This window comes from Mustela nivalis, assembly GCF_964662115.1.
Source record: "Mustela nivalis genome assembly, chromosome: 13".
Classification (NCBI taxonomy): domain Eukaryota; kingdom Metazoa; phylum Chordata; class Mammalia; order Carnivora; family Mustelidae; genus Mustela; species Mustela nivalis.
Window position 1 is genome coordinate 8,209,264 of NC_139032.1, and position 19,501 is coordinate 8,228,764.

General features: G+C 48.0%; 1 protein-coding gene across 10 annotated transcripts in view; it reads right to left on the bottom strand.

The window, feature by feature from the left end:
- SMARCA2 (SWI/SNF related BAF chromatin remodeling complex subunit ATPase 2) overlaps window positions 1-19,501 on the bottom strand; it is a 179,139-nt gene that overhangs the window by 70,099 nt on the left and 89,539 nt on the right. For all 10 annotated transcript variants that reach the window (XM_082694437.1, XM_082694426.1, XM_082694436.1 and 7 more), the window contains exons 24-27: window positions 19,233-19,396; window positions 13,737-13,964; window positions 9,921-9,998; window positions 4,812-5,030 (exon numbers count right to left, since the gene is read on the bottom strand). In XM_082694437.1, the coding sequence (XP_082550563.1) occupies window positions 4,812-5,030; window positions 9,921-9,998; window positions 13,737-13,964; window positions 19,233-19,396 (689 nt within the window). The remainder of the gene's footprint in view (window positions 1-4,811; window positions 5,031-9,920; window positions 9,999-13,736; window positions 13,965-19,232; window positions 19,397-19,501) is intronic.

Consider the following 19,501-nt stretch of genomic DNA (forward strand, 5'->3'; position numbering starts at 1 on the left):
AAGCTAATAACATGCAAACCTCAGGACTCTTACCTCACATGCTCCTTGTAAGGCTCTGGGATGGTCCCTTACGATATGTTCATATGGGCAGATACAATGTGCAAAAGCTAAACATTTTCATCTTGCTTGTGTTCAAAAGCTTTCTCACTGGGGCGCCTGGGTGGCTCAGTGGGTTAAGCATCTGCCTTTGGCTCAGATCATGATCCTGGAGTCCTGGGATCGAGTCCCATGAGGCCTGCATCGGGCTCCCAGCTCAATGAGGAGTTTCCCTCTCCTTCTGCCCCACCCCTCCCCATGTTCTCTCTCTCTCTAATAAATATATATATAAAATCTTAAAAAAAAAAAAAAAAACCAACTCAAAACAACAACAACAAACCTTCCTCACCCACCCAGCCATCAGATTCTAGAAACTTCAGTCTTGACAACCCCCTGGTGGTGACTGCCCTCGCTGAGAAACAGGGCTGGACTCTCTTGCACGGTCTAGCGCGGTGTGCAGAAAGCAGCCAAGACTTTGCGGAGTCTCAAGCAGGGCACAAAAGAGCTGGGAGCACGAGGACAGCACCAGGGGTTTGGGGGTCTTCATGAGACTTCCGACGGCCAGAAAGCTGCCAACCGGAGATGGAGCCCGGCCCCCAGACCTGAAGAGCTCAAATCATGGACATCTCCCAGGGAACGAGATGGGACCAGACACCCGTCGAGACCTCCAGGGATGGGACAGACGGGTAGGCCTGTGCGGAGCCCAGCAGAGACCCACAGGACAACGGGAGAACCAGGGCTCCCGGTCCCCCAGGCCACCAGGAAACACCAGCTTCCACCGTTATCCAGATGCCACCTGGGAAGGAAGCCGGGACAGTGGCCCCCAGGAGAGGAGGGCAAGAGCCCCTGGGACTCATGAACGTTGACCTGATTCCCCCCAAAAGATTACCCAATTAACTTGAAATTGGCTAAGTTTCCCTCCATGGAAAACAGGGATTTCAGGATAACTTTAAAAAAACCTTTTTTTTTTTTTTTAAATTGAGCTGTTTGAAATTGTGATCCTTCTCATTTAAAACAACATTATGAATACAGAAAAATTTCAAAGTCTTCCAACTAAACAGATTGTCTAAAGGTCACTGTGGGAATTTTTAGCATAATAGGATTATAAAATAAAACCTGTTTGTGATAAAACCATAATACAATATTCAAAGAAAGTGGCCACATCACTTAAATTTAACCTAAGCGTTCATGAGGCAGAGACGGGCAGCTAGTCACCAGAGTCGTCTTCTCCTGGGCTGGCGGCCAGACCCCACTTCCCGGTCTCCTTTATGGCCGGTGTGGGGCCTCATGGCCGAGCCACAGCCCGTGGAACATGAGCGGAGGGGGTACGGAGCCGTGGCAGGCCCGGCCCATCCGAGCTCCACGCCCGCCACTCTGTGCTGTTCTCCCCACTTCCCGCTTGCTGGGGTGCAGACGAAGAAGCCCGCGGAAGCTCCCTCAGCCCGGGCTCTTGAATGGCCGCATGGAGAGCCCCGGCCATCACCAACCAGAAACACCCACCTTGGGCTTTGATGTGAGGAAGAAATTTCTACTGGTTTTTTTCCGATAGGCCCATGAGTAGGACACGTGTAGGTCCGGCCGTTGCCACCGTGAGCGTTAGTCTAGGCCGCACTCTTCCACCTCAATCTGCTGCTAATTCAATGTGGCAATCAGTGGGCGCATACTTTTTGCACACAAAATTCCTAAGTTCCAACCAGATCCACCTCGCCCACTACGAGGAGAGCGGGCGTGGGGGCAACTACCAAGAACGCCAGGAAGCTGGGCTGTGGTTGTGAGCTGGGCCCCAAGAACGAGCACGGACACGGGAGGGCTCAGAGAACGTTCCAGGACGGTTTGTGAGGGCGCCACCGGTGAGGTGGAGGTGGAGCTGGGCCTTGAAGGATGAGAAAGGCTCAGCAGAAGGAAAAGGGTGGGGAAGGGCCTCCCACACCGAACGTGGGCAAAAAGGCAGAGCGTTTCCTTGAGGGACGGCCCGTCTCCTGGCACCGGGGCTGCGGAGACCGTGGTGTGAGCCCGGGGCGGGGAGCTGCTCCGCTCGGCCGCGGTCCAGCTCTGCGAGTCCCCGCATCTCCGAGGCCTCTGCCAAGCAGGCTTTGTACAACATTGCCAGGAGAAAGAAGAATTATTTTAGCCCCATCTCAGCATTTCTTCCACAACAGTCTCTGCCATATTCCCTTTCAAGGCTGGGTCGGCCGGGTCCATTCAGCGCGCTCACTCATCCGCCAGGAGGGAACATCTCTTCGCGTCTGGGCTTGTGAAAACCCCTTGAATATAATGTTATTATAAAAAAAAGCTTGCTAGGCTGATATCGAACAGGACTGCAGCTGGTGAATGAGAAAACAAATGACAGTAAAGCATCTATTTTGAATGCTCAGGCCATGGGCCGAGCTTCCTGGACTGTGGGTCGCAGCTGACAGCGAGTTACCGGTTCCTTCCAAATACTGACAGACGGTTTGCAAAAGAACGGATCACAAAAAAGATGGATTACAACAGAGCTGTGCTGAGCACACTTCTGTCTTTCCTGGTTGACTTCGTATCTCACAAGACAGCTCAGCATGAGTATGACATAATATAATATAATATATAAAATATAACTTATATAAATTATAATGTACATTATATATTATACCATATTATAAACATGAATTTCACGGTGTCATTTTGAAAAACAAACCAGTTTTCTGTTTTTAGATGTGTATGTTAGAAGTCAAAGAAGGTCTACCGGACCACCAGAAAAGGGAAATGCTATTCTAACATTATGGTAAACGAGTCAATGTCCACTTTCCTCTTAAAAGTTACAATTTCATTTTGCCAACATTCCTTGGGTCCCTACCATGTGCCGGGCACTGTGCTGTTCACTAGTCATAGACACCGAAGGAAACAGAGAGCGAACGAGGCATTCTACACTTGAAAACTTTCTAAGATCCACGTTATTTTTCTTTTTTCTTTTTCTTTTTTTTTAAGATTTTATTTATTTATCTGACAGACAGAGACACAGTAAGAGAGGGGGAACACAAGCGTCGGGCATGAAGGAGGGAGAAGCAGGCTTCCTGCTAAGCAGGGAGCCTGATGCAGGGCTTGATCCCAGGACCCTGGGATCATGACCTGAGCCGAAGGCAGACGCTTCACCGACTGAGCCACCCAGGCAACCCTAAGATCCATGTTCTATTCCTTAAGAGTGTTGCCCAAAGAGTATTTTAAAATGGGTGAGTTCAGCTACATTCTTGCCTAAAAGATAAGGTAATGTTGTTTGTAACATCTGTAGATTCTGTGTGTAAAGACCGACTTTCCGTGTTGGCCTGGAGGGCTGTCTCGTCTGTCATAATGGGACTCCAGGTACTCAGTTGATCGCTTGAATAAAAGAGAAAGGAGGAGAATTTTCCTGAGCTCGGAAATGATTATTAAACAAACACCAAACTCTTCCCATTACAGAACGAATCTTAACGATACCGCGACAACCTCACAATAGGGAAACAAAAGGATCCCACAAAACACATTCTGGGGCCACGGGGATGTGTGGACAGGACAGTCAGACAGTCACACGTAGGAAGCCGCATTTCGCATGCCATTGTTCAGCCGTAAATATGAGCGATGCTTTCTTCGTCTCTTTCTTTTTTTCAGGCTTTTCAAAATTCAGGTCACGTCTCTCTCATCATACAGCAAGCGCAGTACATCACATCTCAAGTGGTGCCCAGACCTGTCGGCCTTGGATAACCAATCTCGAAACACGTCCCCTGCCTTTCTACCCGCCTACCCACCTGTGTCCTGGGACCTAAAGCCACGTGTCGCAAAGCTCAGAACGGCATTCCCCTTCCATAAAATGAACTCCTCACAACAGCTTCTGTTTTGTTTGGTTTTCAACCCGATGGAGCTATCTCCAGAGCGCCTTTACCGGTCCTGCCTGGGACGAGGGTCCCAGACTGCTGTCAACACAGGTCCTAAGTCTGCTCCCAGCGAGGAAAAGTGGGGCAAAACCTTCAAATGCGAGAGTCGCACCGGCCACGGCATGCACACACGTCACTCCTAGGGCCACCGAGAGATGCCTCCGCTCCCCAGGCCACACTCTGAGATTTCATTTCCCCAGTCAAAATGAGAACTCAACATTTTCCAAAGGGGGGGTGTACCCCCAAACTGCAGAATAACATTCCCAAACTTCAGTGACCCCCGTCTGTGCTTGCCATGGGCAGACCGGATGAGCCAAAACTGAGCACGCGAATGCGTCAGCACTCGCAAATTCTTGTTCCTAGCCAGCTGTGCGTCCCCGTGTCGTCACTGAACCTCTCTGGGCCATAACTGCTTTGTCCCTAAAACTAAGACCCTACAAAGACACCTTCCAGCTCTAATTTCTTGGGTCAAGGAAGGAACCACGCAGCTAGAAACCACACTGTCTCCAAACTCTCTCCGTAGGCCTTGGAAAAGTAAAACTCCGAGTCAAGACCAGGACATTGAGGGGGAACAATTAAAAAGATCTCTCGGACCCCCTTTCGCGTTCTGATCCTAAATCCGACCCTGAGGCCGGGGCAAGCGAGGGGTCATGAAGCGTGAGCGGGCCTCACTGTTGCCAGTGGCCAGTTCTGCTCTCCCGCGACATTCCTCATTATTCTCCAAGGCCCTGCCTTGAAACACAACGAGGCCACCGGCACCGTCCAACGACCTTCCCCTGTTCAGGAGCCGCTTCTGCTGTCCCTGGACACGCGTCCCCGGGCTCCGACGGCTCGAGCCCACAGGAGCGCCCGCCAGGCCAGGCCAGGCCAGCGAAAAGCAGCCACACCTACCCTCAGCCACTGCTTCTCGGTGAGGGCGTCGCTGTAGTCCACGTCCCGGCGCTGGCGAGACCCCCTCCCGAATATCTTCTCCTCCTCCTCCTCACACGTGAGCCGCTCTACTTCGGCGTCGTCCTTAATAATCCAGGAGGGCAGCTCGTCCTCCTCCATGAGGCGCGGCTTCCGCTTCGGGTTCCGAGCATCCTCCCTCCGCCGGTCCATGTCCATACGCTGGAGGCAGGAACGACAGTGTCACCGGTGGGAACGGGGACTCGGCACACGGCCGACACCTCACGGCACACGAAACGTCCCCGGGTCCCCTCCTGTGGTTTCGGGGTCCCTCTCTGCTTTTCCCATAAAGTCTCTAGATCCTGACCGACATGTTCTAGCTCATTCCTCGAGCGCCCTGGGCCCACGGAGATTCTGCAAGGTAACAATCTCCCTCCCTCTGGACCCCATCTTCGAAGTTCATGCCTCTAGAAGACACTCTTTAAAAATTTCTCAACTACGTCTGCGTGTGCACAAAGCTCCCGCTTTAAGGCGTAGGGAGGAAAGTCCGGCTGGGGATGTATTTAAAATAACTCACTGCTACCCTGGCATCCAAGTGCTCTGAAAGCCCAGGAAAGAAAAACTCCAGGAAGAAAACTCCCCTCTTCTCAACAGGGCTCATGCTTTTAATTAAACAACTGAGGGGCGACCCTTGGCCTGGGACATGTGGGCACGTTAAAGGCTTGATTAGTCATTCAGCCACGAAGGTATTGAATTTTTGGTGCACTGTGGGCTCCGCGAGAGGGATGTCCTTCAGCCCGAGCTTTTAAAAAGTTGAGCTCTTACGAAAATACCACAGCACCAGAGAAGAAGGTCGAGCTCATCTCAGCCGCTCAGGTCATCAGGGAAGTGTCTCTCTTTCGTATATTTTCCTAGGCTCCCAAATGCCTGTGTCCCCACCTCTTGCTTGCTTTTAAAAAATCCAGTGCACTTGTAAGAGAGTTAAGTGCCACATACTTGGCTTTAACCTGTAATTAAACAATCTGCTAGCTTCAAAAAGCAAATAAAACCTCCACTGGACGGCTGCATACGTTAGTTATATAAGTATATAGACAGCTAGATAGTTAGATAGATAGAGAGGCTGCTAGCTAGATGTACTGTTGCTACAATCGAATAGACCATTAACCGTTAAATGATTTACCTTTCCCCTTTCCTCCTTCGGTTCTACCGTATTGAGACAAGGATTCAACATAACTTTTCCGTAAGAGTTAAAACCCGCAACCGAAGGTCAATGACATTTCTATTCAAATCCAAACTTGACCTCTAGGATCCACATAAAAAATGCAAGTTCAAAGTCCCTTAAACGGCGCTTCGACTTTTTTTTTTTGGAAATCATTATATTCCCAAGATGGGGCCGGCCTGCAGCATGGGGGAGCCCCATTGGTTGATAAATGTGGCCGTCCCGTTCTGTCATGTGCTATAGTTAGCTGGACAGGCTGTTCTTAATCCTGACTCCTAATGCTCCGGTATCAGATATGGGATCCACCAAACTTGCACTGGTAGCACAGCGCACGCCTTACTGGCGACGCAGCCTGGAGAGGGACCTCTCCACGTGCCCTCCTGACGCTACTTTAGACTGCTAATAAGAAAAAAAAAAACCAAAACACACATTTTTTGGTTAAATGCATTCTACTGAGATGACACTTTGGTTTTTGGTTTGACCACCACCATTACCTAAACCAAGAGCTGTTAGAAATGACTTACACCATGCCTTTGTCCACAATTGGGAACATAATCTTTTCTGACATAGAAATAAAAACAAATTGGTATAAAAAATAAAAAGTGAATTGATATATAAAATTGGATATAAAAAGCAAATTGCACTTCCTTTTTTTTTTTTCTCCTTTTAGAAAGGGCTTGATGCACTATTTTTCAATAAGCTTCAAGTTCTGATGGCTGCATCTCTCCGCAGGGTTTTCTACTTGCAGAAGACCAGAACGAGATCTGAAGGTGACATGCAAGGATGTCTAATTTACGACTCAGGTACGACATGAATATATTTGTCTTAAGACCTGATTAAATAAATGTTGTGTTAACAAGTACAGTTATTTTTAAAAAGTACTTCTTGCCTTTGTAGGGAACATAACAGTTTATAAAGTTTCATGCTTGTATGTTACCAAAATGTCTCCTATTTGTACCTTGGTGTATCAAAGATCTTTTCAGGTAAAATTCATAGGGAACCGGCATGAAAGATCTCTGTTTCTGAAGTCCCATTTTTAGAAGGAAATGAGAAAACTATTCAAAAGAAAGGTTTTATTTTAAAGAGACTGTCTGCTTGATGAGTGTTATTTAACTACCAAGTCTATGATAAACCAAATCATAAGCTTATATTAAATTTTACAGAGAACTTTTTTTTTTTAATAATAAGGGATAAAAAGGTGAAATATATGAAATCCGAATCTAGCACACATTCCATTCTTGTCTCACTGAACTTCATCAGAGCAGCTGGCAAGGATTCAGATTTGATTTCCTGCCCCCTGGTGGAGGTGCTAATGCACAGGAAACTGGTCCAAGGCGGCCACTGCTTAGACTAAAAGAAAACACACCACCAAACCCAACCCCAAATTTGTATAATCCAAAAATGAAAAGTCAACCATTGAGAAAAAGCAGAACATGCCCCCAAACTGAAATGCCGACCAAAAAGTGCTCCCTCGCCAGGTTCATCGTTCTAAGCCTGTTCTTTGCATGATAAAATACTCCCAAATTAAAAGACGGCTGGGCCTTGGCCAGACATTCAATTTCTTCCCCCCCACTCCACCCCGAGGCTTTTGATTTCTGCAAATACCCAGCCCAAAAGTCAGAGAAGAGAAGTCCTCTCTTCCCCTCCCTCTGGGGCTACTGATGGAAATCTCCATCTCTGGGCCTGCTCGGATTTGTGTAATGACACACAGTGAGGCCCGTTCCTGGACCTCAAGAGTATCCGAGGCTGTGGGCCGTGCTGAATTACTGCCAGTCAGTGACCAGCCAGGGAAGCTAAGGGCCTCTTGCCCCTGTGTTCCCCAGGAATTCACGTTTTAATAAGTTCCTCAAGGATAGAAAAAAAATGTTTGCTTCCTCTGTGGATCGCTAACGTCCCTCAGTAGAGAACAGGCTATAAAGGGAGGGACCAACAGTTTAAGTTAATAAATTTCAGTTTTATGGGCGCCTGGGTGGCTCAGTGGGTTAAGCCTTTGCTTTCGGCTCAGGTCATGATCTCAGGGTCCTGGGATCGAGTCCCGCATCAGGCTCTCTGCTCAGCGGGGAGCCTGCTTCCCTTCCCCTCTCTCTCTGCCTGCCTCTCTGCCTACTTGTGATCTCTGTCTGTCAAATAAATAAATAAAATCTCAAAAAAAAAAAAAAAAGAAAGTTTGGTTTTAGGAACACCCTACATGGACCCTGCTGTTATATGATCCTGTTGCATCATTTTGATATAAAATGGCCCAACCCGGGGAGGGCGGTGCATGGGGGTAGGGGAGGAAAGAACACATTCCAGGGTGGGAATCAGTCCCAGGGCGACCTAAAACTTCCCTCAGAGAGAATTAAGTGTCTTTTTATCTTGAATCGTTATGTGTGGACACAATGACTGTTCCCTAGACAAAAATTACAAAATCCCCCCCCCCCCAAAAAGAAAAAAAAGTAAGCCTCCACACAGCTAGAACTCCCTTCTCGGACTGTCTGCACAAGAAAACAGAGAACGCAAATCCTGTGGGTCATATCTGGCCCAGGGTCCCGTTTTGTTTGGCACGCAGTATTAGATCATAATAAAAAACTGAATTTAGCCGCAAACATTTTGAAATCCAGCAATCACACGAAAAACCTAGATTTCCAGCTTCTCTTGGCAATCTGGAGTTCCCGGCTCCGTGGGGCTTGGGGCCCTGTCGCCCTCAGACAGAGCAGCTCCAGGTTACCACCGCCACCCCCTCCCCTACCCCTCCACTCGCCTCACTCCTGCAAACTGCGTGTCTGACACCTGAGGGCACTCAGACGGGGGCCGGGAAGCTCCCCGTTACAGCTCACATTCATCCTCTCATTCGGCCATCAAACTAAATGTCAGGAAGAGACGCGTGACTGACGGTAGTGGAGGGGCCTGGCACCTTGTCTATGTCCTGATCCACACGGACATTGTCTCAAGGCCCTACATTTTGCAAAGGCCGCCATTCATTCAGTCGGTATTTGTTAAGCAAGCGCTACGTGCCGCGAGCTGTTCTGAGCGCCGGGGAAGCAGAGATAGTTACCCACGTGCCCTGAGAATGGAATAAAACATCCCTCCTCCGGCCTCCTTCGCTTGCCAAAGGGACTTGCTTCCGCACGTCCTGACCTTGCGGCAGGCCATGCACACAAATCGAATGCAGATTTCCGCAAATTACCCATGACTACCTACGCAGCGTGGACCATCGAGGTTGAAACTGTGGATGTTAAACCCTCAAATGTCGAGGTTCTAGTCTACCTGTCCGGACCAGTGAAATCCAACTGACTCTTTCACTGAAAGGTGACACATCAAAGCTGCACCTTGAGATGCTTCTGGAAGGTTCCTGTTCCCTTCAGCAGGCTCCCGTCACTGTTAGGAAGAGGCATGACCCTGTTGTTGGGTCGCCGTGGGGCATGTTTGTTGTGACCCAGTGGGGAGACAGCAAGGGAATGGCTACAGACCACCTACAGAAGCCGGGCAGGTTTCCCGGAAGACGCTGGCTTGGAATTAGAAATGAGCCAGCAAGGGGGCAGCAGGTGAGCGGCGCGGGTGGGAATCTGTGGCAAAGCTGTGGACCACATGGCCTGTCCAGAGGGCACAGCTGCTACTAAGCCCTGGCCAACTGCTTCCACACAGAGACGTGGGCCTGGTATTGCCTATTCTCCTTTTTCAAGAGAAGCCAGAAATCAGGATTCTTTTTATGTTGGCAACAAATTGGAAATTAAAAAAAAAAAAAAAACCCTGCGTGGGCCAAACAAAATATGTCTGCAGGCTAAACCCAGCCAGTTTGCAGCCTCTGAACTGAAGGGAAGTCACAGGCTTCACAAACGAAATGCCGCCGGGGCCCGTGGGCTCCGGACACCTCGGGTCAACAGAGAAAGGGGCATGAGTTCCTATGACATTACCATAAAGAGATCAAATTCTTCTTCTCGTCGAGCAATCATTTGGTTCAGGGTCTCATCGTCGGGCACTTCATCTTCTTCCTGGGGTCAAGAACACAAGGACTTAGCAGGCTTTAAGGAAGAGCTTGGACAAGTGGGGCAAGGGACCAAGGAGTCACGTGGGTCTGTCCTGCAGACCACAGCCAGAAAGCAAAGACAGTGTCACTGGGTGTGTTCTTTGCCATCATTATTTCACAAGGCATTCAAACCATCTTCCCTGAGAAAAATCGGTTTGTAAAGAAAACATGGGAAATGACGAAAAACCCGGGGCTTGGGGGGCATGGATCTGGATTCTGTTACTTTTAAAACAAAGATACTTAATGTCTCCCCACCTCAATGACCTCATCTGTAAAATGGGTATGGCATTTACTCTGAAGATAAGTTGCAACATTTAAGTATGGAAATGCACAGGGGAAAGTGCCTAACATAAATTCTTTTGCTTCTATTAATCTCAATCTTCATGTAAGTGCTGATTTTCGAAGCCTTACAAAACCCACAAATAGCTGATAGTTTGTGACTAGGCACAGAGCAAGACCTTAAAATTACACAGGTCAAATGCAGAGCCTTTGAGATACGTATCATCAGTGTCTTTCAGTGGGAATTCTTATGCTAATGGTTAAAGCTGTGGATGGGACAATTCAGAATGTAGCTATCACAACCCCCCACAAACTATCTTTAATTAAAAAAAATTAAATTAAGCAGAGAAAGCAGGTACACAAGGGCTAACATTTCCTTTTTATATTGTGTCAGACCAAGGCACATGCTCTCTCTGCAAATTCCTCAGAAACCAAGTTCTCCAGCTTCCTAGAAATGTGATGACTTCCATACTTGAAGAAAAACATGATTTTAAAAGTTGGGCAGAAGCTGCAGAACTTACCTTCCAAAATTATTTTTATCATATGCTGGCTAAGCGTGTTAAAAATTGAATGGAGAATTTCAGTGTATTAGCAGGGCGAGGAAGGAGGAAAACCCAGAACTTCAAACATCCAATTTCCCAAATTATACATTCACAACGAGGGACCTTGTTCTAGAAACAGTGTGAGTGTACGAGTGGCTTAAATGAGATAACTCGGGCGCTTCCCAAGATAATGTCTGATGTGCTGTGTTAGAAATGAATGCATTTCCATAGCGCAAAACTCTAATGATTCAAGCTAATAATTACTTCTAAAAAGCTTTCTATGCTAGTTCATCTCTAGACTGATTAAAGTCAATTTGTCTCAATATTCTATTTCATCTGACAAAGACTAGCTGGCAGGGGGCTGATACTTCACCATACAAAGAATCTGGTTAATGGATCCTTTGGTGAAAATGTGCTCTGCTTTGCCCACTCTATACCCAGAATCACATACTGTCCACTTATTGTCTACACAATAGAGGACTCCGACTTCCCTGTGATTAGGATGAAAAGATTCTCTTACGGGGCGCCTGCCTTCGGTTCAGGTCATGGTCTCAGGGTCCTGGGATCGAGCCCCGCATCAGGCTCTCTGCTCAGTGGGGAGCCTGCTTCCCTTCCTCTCTCTCTGCCTGCCTCTCTGCTTACTTGTGATCTCTGTCTGTCGAATAAATAAATATAATCTTAAAAAAAGGAAAAAAAAAAGATTCTCTCGTAAACTGGCAAGAAGACTTCTTAAAGTGGCCTGATCTTCCTAGAGACTGGAATGCCTTGGAGGCGGGTGAAATCCTTTCCTGGACTCTTTGTACCTTAGTCCTTCCTGGCCTGTCAACCAGGCAGATAGTGGCCTTAATATCTGGTACCAGAGGCCTTGACTGTGGTCTGTCAGTGTCCCCAAACATCTTCACATCCTGAAGTCCACCCAGAAAATGGTACCATGTCTGACACACTCACAGCCTGGAAGGAGCTTGGAGCCCCAGCAAGACTGCTCGTAAGGATCCCACTCCAGCTCCCCACCCCAACGGCCCCCAGGGCTGGGAGATACTGACATGTCCCCGCAGCCTAGGAGGGAGAGAAAGTTCCAGGCTACCTTGCGCCCCATCTAACCCAGGCCAGCTTCTGTTTTCCCAAGGCCTCCACAAAACAAATGAAGCAAAAGCACAATGGAGGCCTTGGGCTGAGTGTCAGCTCTGCCCACACCTGCTTTGGGAATGCATGTATCGCAGGTCCTCCTTTCTTGTACATTCCCAGGTGTGTAAACCATAACAACAACAACACAATCACCCAAAAACCTGATTCTAAATTAGTACCAAATACTTGATTTCAAGAAATCGAACCTGTATCACATATTCAGTTTCAAGAATCAGAGTGGTAAACTATTCGAGATCAAAACTTTAAAAATGTGTGTCAAGGTAGGAATGCAGGTGCACACCTACTTTTCATTATTTTAATGAAATCACATACATAGCTCATCCAATACAGAAGACAAGTTAGGAAGAAGCACCCTAGAAAAATGCTCTTCAGTGTGTGGAAAACTTTATTTCAGGATTCATTTAAATATCAAAATCTACTTCATATTTAAGACTCTGTTTCAGGAAAAAAAAAAGTACGGGAGGCTTTTAAAAGAATTTGCCTTATAATTTATAGGAGATTTCAAAAACCTATATCCTACAGAAGGCAAAGTCAAGCTGCATCTAATATATGCAATGAGAAGAGTTCTCCGCTGGTCACTGTAAGGTCAACCCGCTCTTCAGTTTACAAATATGGGGACATCAAACCAAACGTGTCCTTCCCAAGACAACCCTGTGATAAGGATGGGTGCTGGCACTTTTGCGCAGTTTTCTAGACTACATTGGAACTATGTCTTTCAATCTCTTTCAAATCCATTTGGGTTGAAAATTTAGTACGGAATTAATAAAACTGGCGGGGCGCCTGGTGGCTCAGTCAGTGAAGCATCTGCCTTCGGCTCAGGTCATGATCCCGGGGTCCTGGGATCGAGCCCCAGCTCGGCTCCTGGCTCAGCGAGGACTCGGCTTCTCCCTCTTCCTCTGCCCTTCCTCCTGCTATGCTCTCTCTCTCTCTAATAAATAAATAAAATCTAAAAAAAAAAAAAAAATTGCCCAAACTGGCAATCTAAAAAAACAAACACCAAACAAAAAACAAGTGATGACTTGAAGACTCCCCCCCTTAGAGAAACATAAGTAATGTGTTCTTTGAACAACTTTGCCAAAGAAAAAAAAAGAGGTTCTTTACTTTTCTTTTTCTTTCTTTCTTTCTTTTTTTTTTTTTTTAAACTGGTCATTTTCTCAGCCATTCATCGGCTTTTACAGAAAAATCCGAATTGGAGGTCAATGTCATGCTTTTCAAATAGGAGTAAACAGGTTAAGGTGGTTGTGAGGGCTCGTCCTACAAGCATACCGAGGTGGTTAATCGCAAGGCAAAAGACAACAGAGGGCCCGGGGGGGGGGGGGGGTGGCAGAGAGAAAGGGCAAGGAGGGGCCCTTCCTCCCCAGGGGTCTTGTCTCAAAGGCTGGTTTTGTCCCCACCAGCCTCCTGCCCTAGGGGCCGGCCTGTAGTTCTGCGTGCGCCCTACAGAGGGCAGTATTTATAACACCATCCAGCCCCACGCCTGGGTTGCATCTCTGGGGAGAAACCTGGGAAGAAGGCTGTCCTGGCTGAGCCTCATGGTCCCTCTAGGAGATGCTTCCCAAGGCCCTGGCTTGAATAACTTTCAGAGGCTTTCTGGGCTTGGGATGGAAGATAGCAGCTAATTTATTCATTTTAATTAACGCCAGCCCAGGAAATTCGTTAAAGAACAGAGGTCATTCTTAATCCTCCCGAGACAGAAAGTCACTGTCGGATCTCATGCACTCGGCTTTCTGTAATACCTCATTTTCCTCCTCGTGCTCCAGGATGGCCTGCAGGAACGCCCTCCGCTCGTGGCTCGAGGACTTCTGATCGAACATGCCTGCCTGGATCACTTTCTGATCCACGTTCAGCTTGTACTTGGCGGCGGCAAGAATCTTTTCCTCCACGCTGTTCACGGTGCACAGCCTCAGCACCCGGACCTCGTTCTGCTGACCGATGCGGTGAGCTCGGTCCTGCGCTTGCAGATCCTGTGCGGGACAGGGACAGGCCGTGAGCGGCACCCGTGCCCGTGAGCGGAGCCTGCCCCAGACGGGGGGGGAGGGCTATGTCACCACCCGCATGCATCGAAGATTCTGCTTTCATTGCTCCTTCCTGCCTGACGGAGGGAAGCTGGGCTCCGCAGAGCTCCGTTCACCATCAGGCCTAGTCCCCAGCTAAACAACAAAACTCAATACATTTGATATCAGAATTAGGACTCTGGTATTACCGATAAGTGACCTTAAATTGCAAGAAATCATGGACACTGATATCAAGTGTTCAAGAAGATTTTTAAAAACAGTCATGAATTACACACACACACACACACACACACACACACACACGTGCGTGCGCACGCACCGCACATACAGGGGTTGCTCAGGGGACAGATCTCCTGGCATCTAAACCCACCAGAGACGCAATCTTCAGTTTGAGGAATGAAGAGGATTGCCAGTATAATACTAAATGGGTCACATTTTGGGGGGCAGAAATCTGGCAGTGTGTATCAAAGGTGTGAAAACTGGGGATGGTCCTTGACTCCCGAAATTGTACTTCCAGCAACGTATCCTGTGGGAATAATCATGGATGTGTACCAAGATTTACAAGGGTATGCGTCTCACTGTTAAGTATTATTTACAATTTTTAAAAAGCAGAATTAAATAAAAAACCAACAATAACAGATTGGTTAAAATAATTCGTCTGTGTAATGTTAAGTACCATATACTATATACTGTCTAGTACCATACAAAATCAACTAGAAATCTAGTGACACAGAGCTATGATAAGTCAAAACTACAAGTTACATATGAGTAGGTACATGAGGACCCAGACCAGGAAAAGGCAGGCGGGGACATGCCATTGATACTGACATTCCCAAGTAATGAGTTACTATTACATTCTCCTCCTTTTATGTTCAAATGGTTTAACTTTTTTTTTTCTGCTTTAAACATATATTATTCTTAGAAGAAGAAAAAGGTTTTAATGAAATCTTTCAATAAAAACCTTCCCTAAACCTGAGGCCAAGTTACCTGATTTTAATGCTGCACAATACAACCTTCTCAGTCTGTCACTGTTACTCCTTCTGGCCCAGGCGACAGTCTCTGCGCCCATGCTAAGGAGTGATTTCCACGTGTCCCCCCATTAGACCTGTTTACATTTTTAGGCCAAAAGTCTGTCCCTTGTATCCCGCATCCCGATTTTACACAGAGCTGATACTCCACAGCTCTAAGCTCATCCCCTGGACCGTGTGAGTTTCCTGGTCACGCATGTGGCATAGGTGACAACGGGTCAAAGTCCACCCAGGAGATACCCCATCTTTGCTGCAGGGACCTCTATGATTAAAAGACTAATGAGGCAGGGCACCTGGGTGGCTCCGTGGTTTAAGTGTCTACCTTCGGCTCAGGTCATGATCTCAGGGTCCTGGGATCGAGCCCCGCATCGGGCTCTCTGCTCAGCAGGGAGCCTGCTTCCCCCCCCGCCCCCCGCCTGCCTCTCTACCAACTTGTGGTCTCTGTCAAATAAATAAAAATCTTAAAAAAAGAAAGACTAATGAGGCAAAAATTGTTCCTCAGAAGATGTCTGAATAATGTCAAATATCAGACGACTGACCCCTGAACGCAGCCAGCACGCATCCAGATCAGATGTTTTTCCAAAGAGGAGAAAGTGAGGCAGGTAAGTAAAATCCAAAGTTGGGGTGGGGGGAGGAGGCAGAGCCTTACACATCATTTATAAGACCTTGGTTCAATCATCTCTCTCAACGCACGCTCACCAGCACGGGGAGGCAGTGACCAAGATGGCGAGTTGTGTGCTGTCAACTCTGGGTTATCTTCTAGAACAGGGGTCAGGGAACTGTTTCTGTAACGGGCCCAAGAGTTAAGTTTCTATGAATAATAAATATTCTAGGTTGTCTGGGCCCAGAGCAAACACTCAGCACCTGTTCTCACCAAAAAGCTCATCATCATCTTCTTTTTCCCCCATTTTACATTTTTCTACTTAAAAACGGGGGAAAACCATTCTGAGCTCACTGGTCTTACGAAAGCCCCCAGGTCTTAGTTTGCTGACTTCTACCATAGAAGATGCTGATAAATCACAAAAATATTGAGATCCAGGTGACAGAGGACTGTGACAGGCAAGGAAGCAGAGGGCCTGGGGCATCTACAAAGTGGGGGGTCTTAAGTTCGTGAGCCCCTGCCAGCTGTTTTGTGGGGCTGGCAGTGGTGTGCTGTGCCTCTAAAGCCATTTATCTATTTGGAAAGCAGCAAAAATTAGTGTTTCTAGGCTGAAGCAGTTTACGGAATGTAAGCCTCTGAGTCTCTAAGTCAAAATGGGGAGGGATTGTATGTGGTGCTGTTACTGGAAGGATTCTTCAATACTTTTGAGGTCTTAGGGATCAGACGCTTCATCACGCCTAGCAGGTGTGAGTGTACCTGAAGACAAGGACCTAGTCTGGGAAGAGGGCCTCCCGGGTAACAGTCGGAACAACTCAACCCCAGCTCCATGGGCCAATAGTAAGGGCACCAACCCACGGTTCCAATCCACAGTTTGGAAAATGAGAGCCTCGGTAATCCCGCAGGATTTTACTGCTAATGCCACATGCGGACGTTCAAACTTTCCTTCTAACAAGAGCCCCCAGCCAGCGACTTATATGCCTCTCTCATCTTCAGTCTGTCAACTTCTGTCGAACAGAACCACTATTTGGTCAATATGCCTTAATTTTGATTCAACGTGACAAAAAATTACTACAAATGCCTTCCCCCCACAATGCAAGCTGAAACCAACATGGTACAAAGAGCTCCACGACTTTCACCTTGGGGACCATGCAACCTTCATGCAGGGGTACAGGGTAGAAAGAGCCCAAGATTCACACCCAGACAGACACGGACAAGTTGCTACTGACTGGTTTCCTTACGTGGAAGGTACTTCGAGAACTAGGTACGAAATTTGCAAACTGCCTTGTAGCATCTAGTGGAGTTTGCTGCTTAATGAAAGTTAGTTCCTTACCTTGTATATGGAAAATCAATACCACTCAAAGATCAATGACTTCTGAAAATGAAAAAAAAAAAAAAAAAGTTCTGCCCAAACTTATGGCCACATTTAAGTGAAGACATGAAAAATATGTTCAGCCCAGTTCCCCAAATCAGGTGCCAGTGAAATCTACCTACGGCAGATAAAAGCATTTGGAGAAATATATGGTCCATGGGCCGGGAACTTGTAGTGAATTAGACCAGGGGAAGTCTGAGGTCCTGTGTGTTTTGTTGCCTAAGTTTTAGTTCAAATACAAAGAAAGGTGAATGAATTGTTCTGGAGATGCCCCCTGTAGTTAAGGATTGTCAGCTGGGGTGTGTGTGTGTGTGTGTGTGTGTGTGAGAAAGAGAGAGAGAGAGAGAGAGAGAGAGATGGGGGAGAGAGGCAGGGGGAGTCAAAGAGACAGAGAGGGAAGGAGAAACAGAAGGAGGAAGAGGGAAGACAGAGGAAGAGACAGAGGGAGAGAAAGAGAGACAGGCACGGACGGCCCAGCATCCTTTCCCTGGTAGATCAGCATGTCTAGAGGCAGTGAATGCCCCGGCACTTGGAATCCACTCTGCCAACGCAGGTGGTCAGCCGAGAAGCCACAGATGTATTTACCTCCAAAGACAAAATCCAGCGAACCTCCCAATCACCTAGAGACAAGCTAGTATTTTTTTTTTTCCCCTTCAGGAAAGATTTAGGCAGATGTAGGGGGGGGGATATAAACCACCCTGAACTCCCCGGGGAGGAGAAGAATCACATATTCCTCCCCTAGATGCCCAGCCGAGCCTCGGCGCCCGTGGGCCTGCAGCCACTCTTGAACTGCGGGACGGACGCTGAGTCCCCAACAGTGAACAGGAAAACTGCAGGTCTGCCACAGGAATAAGGATTCCACCTGTGCCCGGGGAATGCGATGTGGGCTATGGCAATATATAAAAAATATAAAAATATTTCCCAAAGACTTGGAACTAATATACTCTGCACTGGTGGCTCCCGAACCCTTTCCAAGGTCCGGACGTTTGCAGAGAAATGTTCTTTACTGCGTTCACGGAGAACGGCTGGGGGCCACGGCAGGGGTTCAGTGGCCGTGGCCTCCCAGAGGCTCAGAATCATGGCTCTGAAATCAGTGGCCCTCAGCTAGGGGAGGAATGACGTAGAATCTCTGGGGAGCTTTTTGAATGTCTCCACAAGTCTGGGAAGTGTGTACAAAATGGGGCAAGGGGTGGCAGGGAATGGGAAGCAGGTGTGCATGCATTTTTAAAAAGCTCTCTCATCGTTCTGTGCATCCCACGACCGTTCCCTGCTCCAAATGATCCCGTAAGCCTTTTCGTCCCAGTCTGCACCATGACCCGGTGAGACAACCGCTTGGCGTGTTTGCAGTGGGGGAAACTGAGGCTCAGGCCGCAGCCCAGGTGAAACTGATGTACGCCACCTCCCATTCCTACAGGAGAGCTGCGGTTTTCCCGTCGACTGTTTTGAATTCGCATGTGCTCCAAAATGAATCAAACCCCGACGAACATCGTTCTACCCGATTCCGCATGAGCAGGTGCCCTACCTCCGCAGGCCACGGAGGCAACCCCAGGAGAGCCACAAGAGACCCATTCTCTGGGGCGTTTTCAACCATCAAAGCAGCCTCTAAAAAGGAGTACATTGACACGTATATTGGACCTGGCTCAAAGAACTCGACAGTAGATGCTCCATGGGACAGTCTTTGATGGCGATTTTAAACAAAACACACAGACTAAAAGAAAAACTACTAATTGTATATAAATATACTAATTGTTTGACCCTCAGCAACTTAAGGCTTCTGAAAACTCCTTTCCTTGCCGGGAAAGGTACATTTAGTGCCATCAACAACCTTACAGGATTGGGAAAACGGAATGAACCAATGCCCATGAAGAGGCAGGCACAGAGTTGGGTGTAATAAATGTGAGTTGTTGCTGCTCTTGCTTCAGAGCCTTTGTGATTTATCCTGTAACCAAACATCCATCCCAGGAGATGGGCTGAAAATGGAGCAGAAACGGAATTTCTGGACCCCACACTGGAGCTTTTCAAAGGCACATCGAAGGCATGTGGACGACGTCTCACTACCTAGCCCCCGAGGGAGGCAAGCCAACAGCCGTCCTGATGTGCACGGCCGTCTCCCCTCTGGAGCGACGGCTCCTTTAGAAATTGTTCTTGACACTGCTAGTCTTTCGGCCCCTGTAGCTCCAGAGGGGACACGGGGGCACCCGCCTCAGAGACAGACAGACCTGGTGAGGATTCCAGTCGCTGTCAAAGATGACCACGGTATCCGCTGCCTGCAGGTTCAAGCCCAGGCCGCCCGCTCGGGTGCTCAGCAGGAAGATGAAATACTGCGACCCGGGCTCGTTGAATTTCTTCAGCAACGCAGCGCGGTCCTCAGACTTGGTGGTGCCTGGGGGGAGAAGAAAAGTAAATTTGCCAGTGAACTCCCTCCCGAAAATGGCACCGAGCTAGAGCGATCGGCCGGCCTCCTGGAGAAACAGATGCCTGCTGGCAT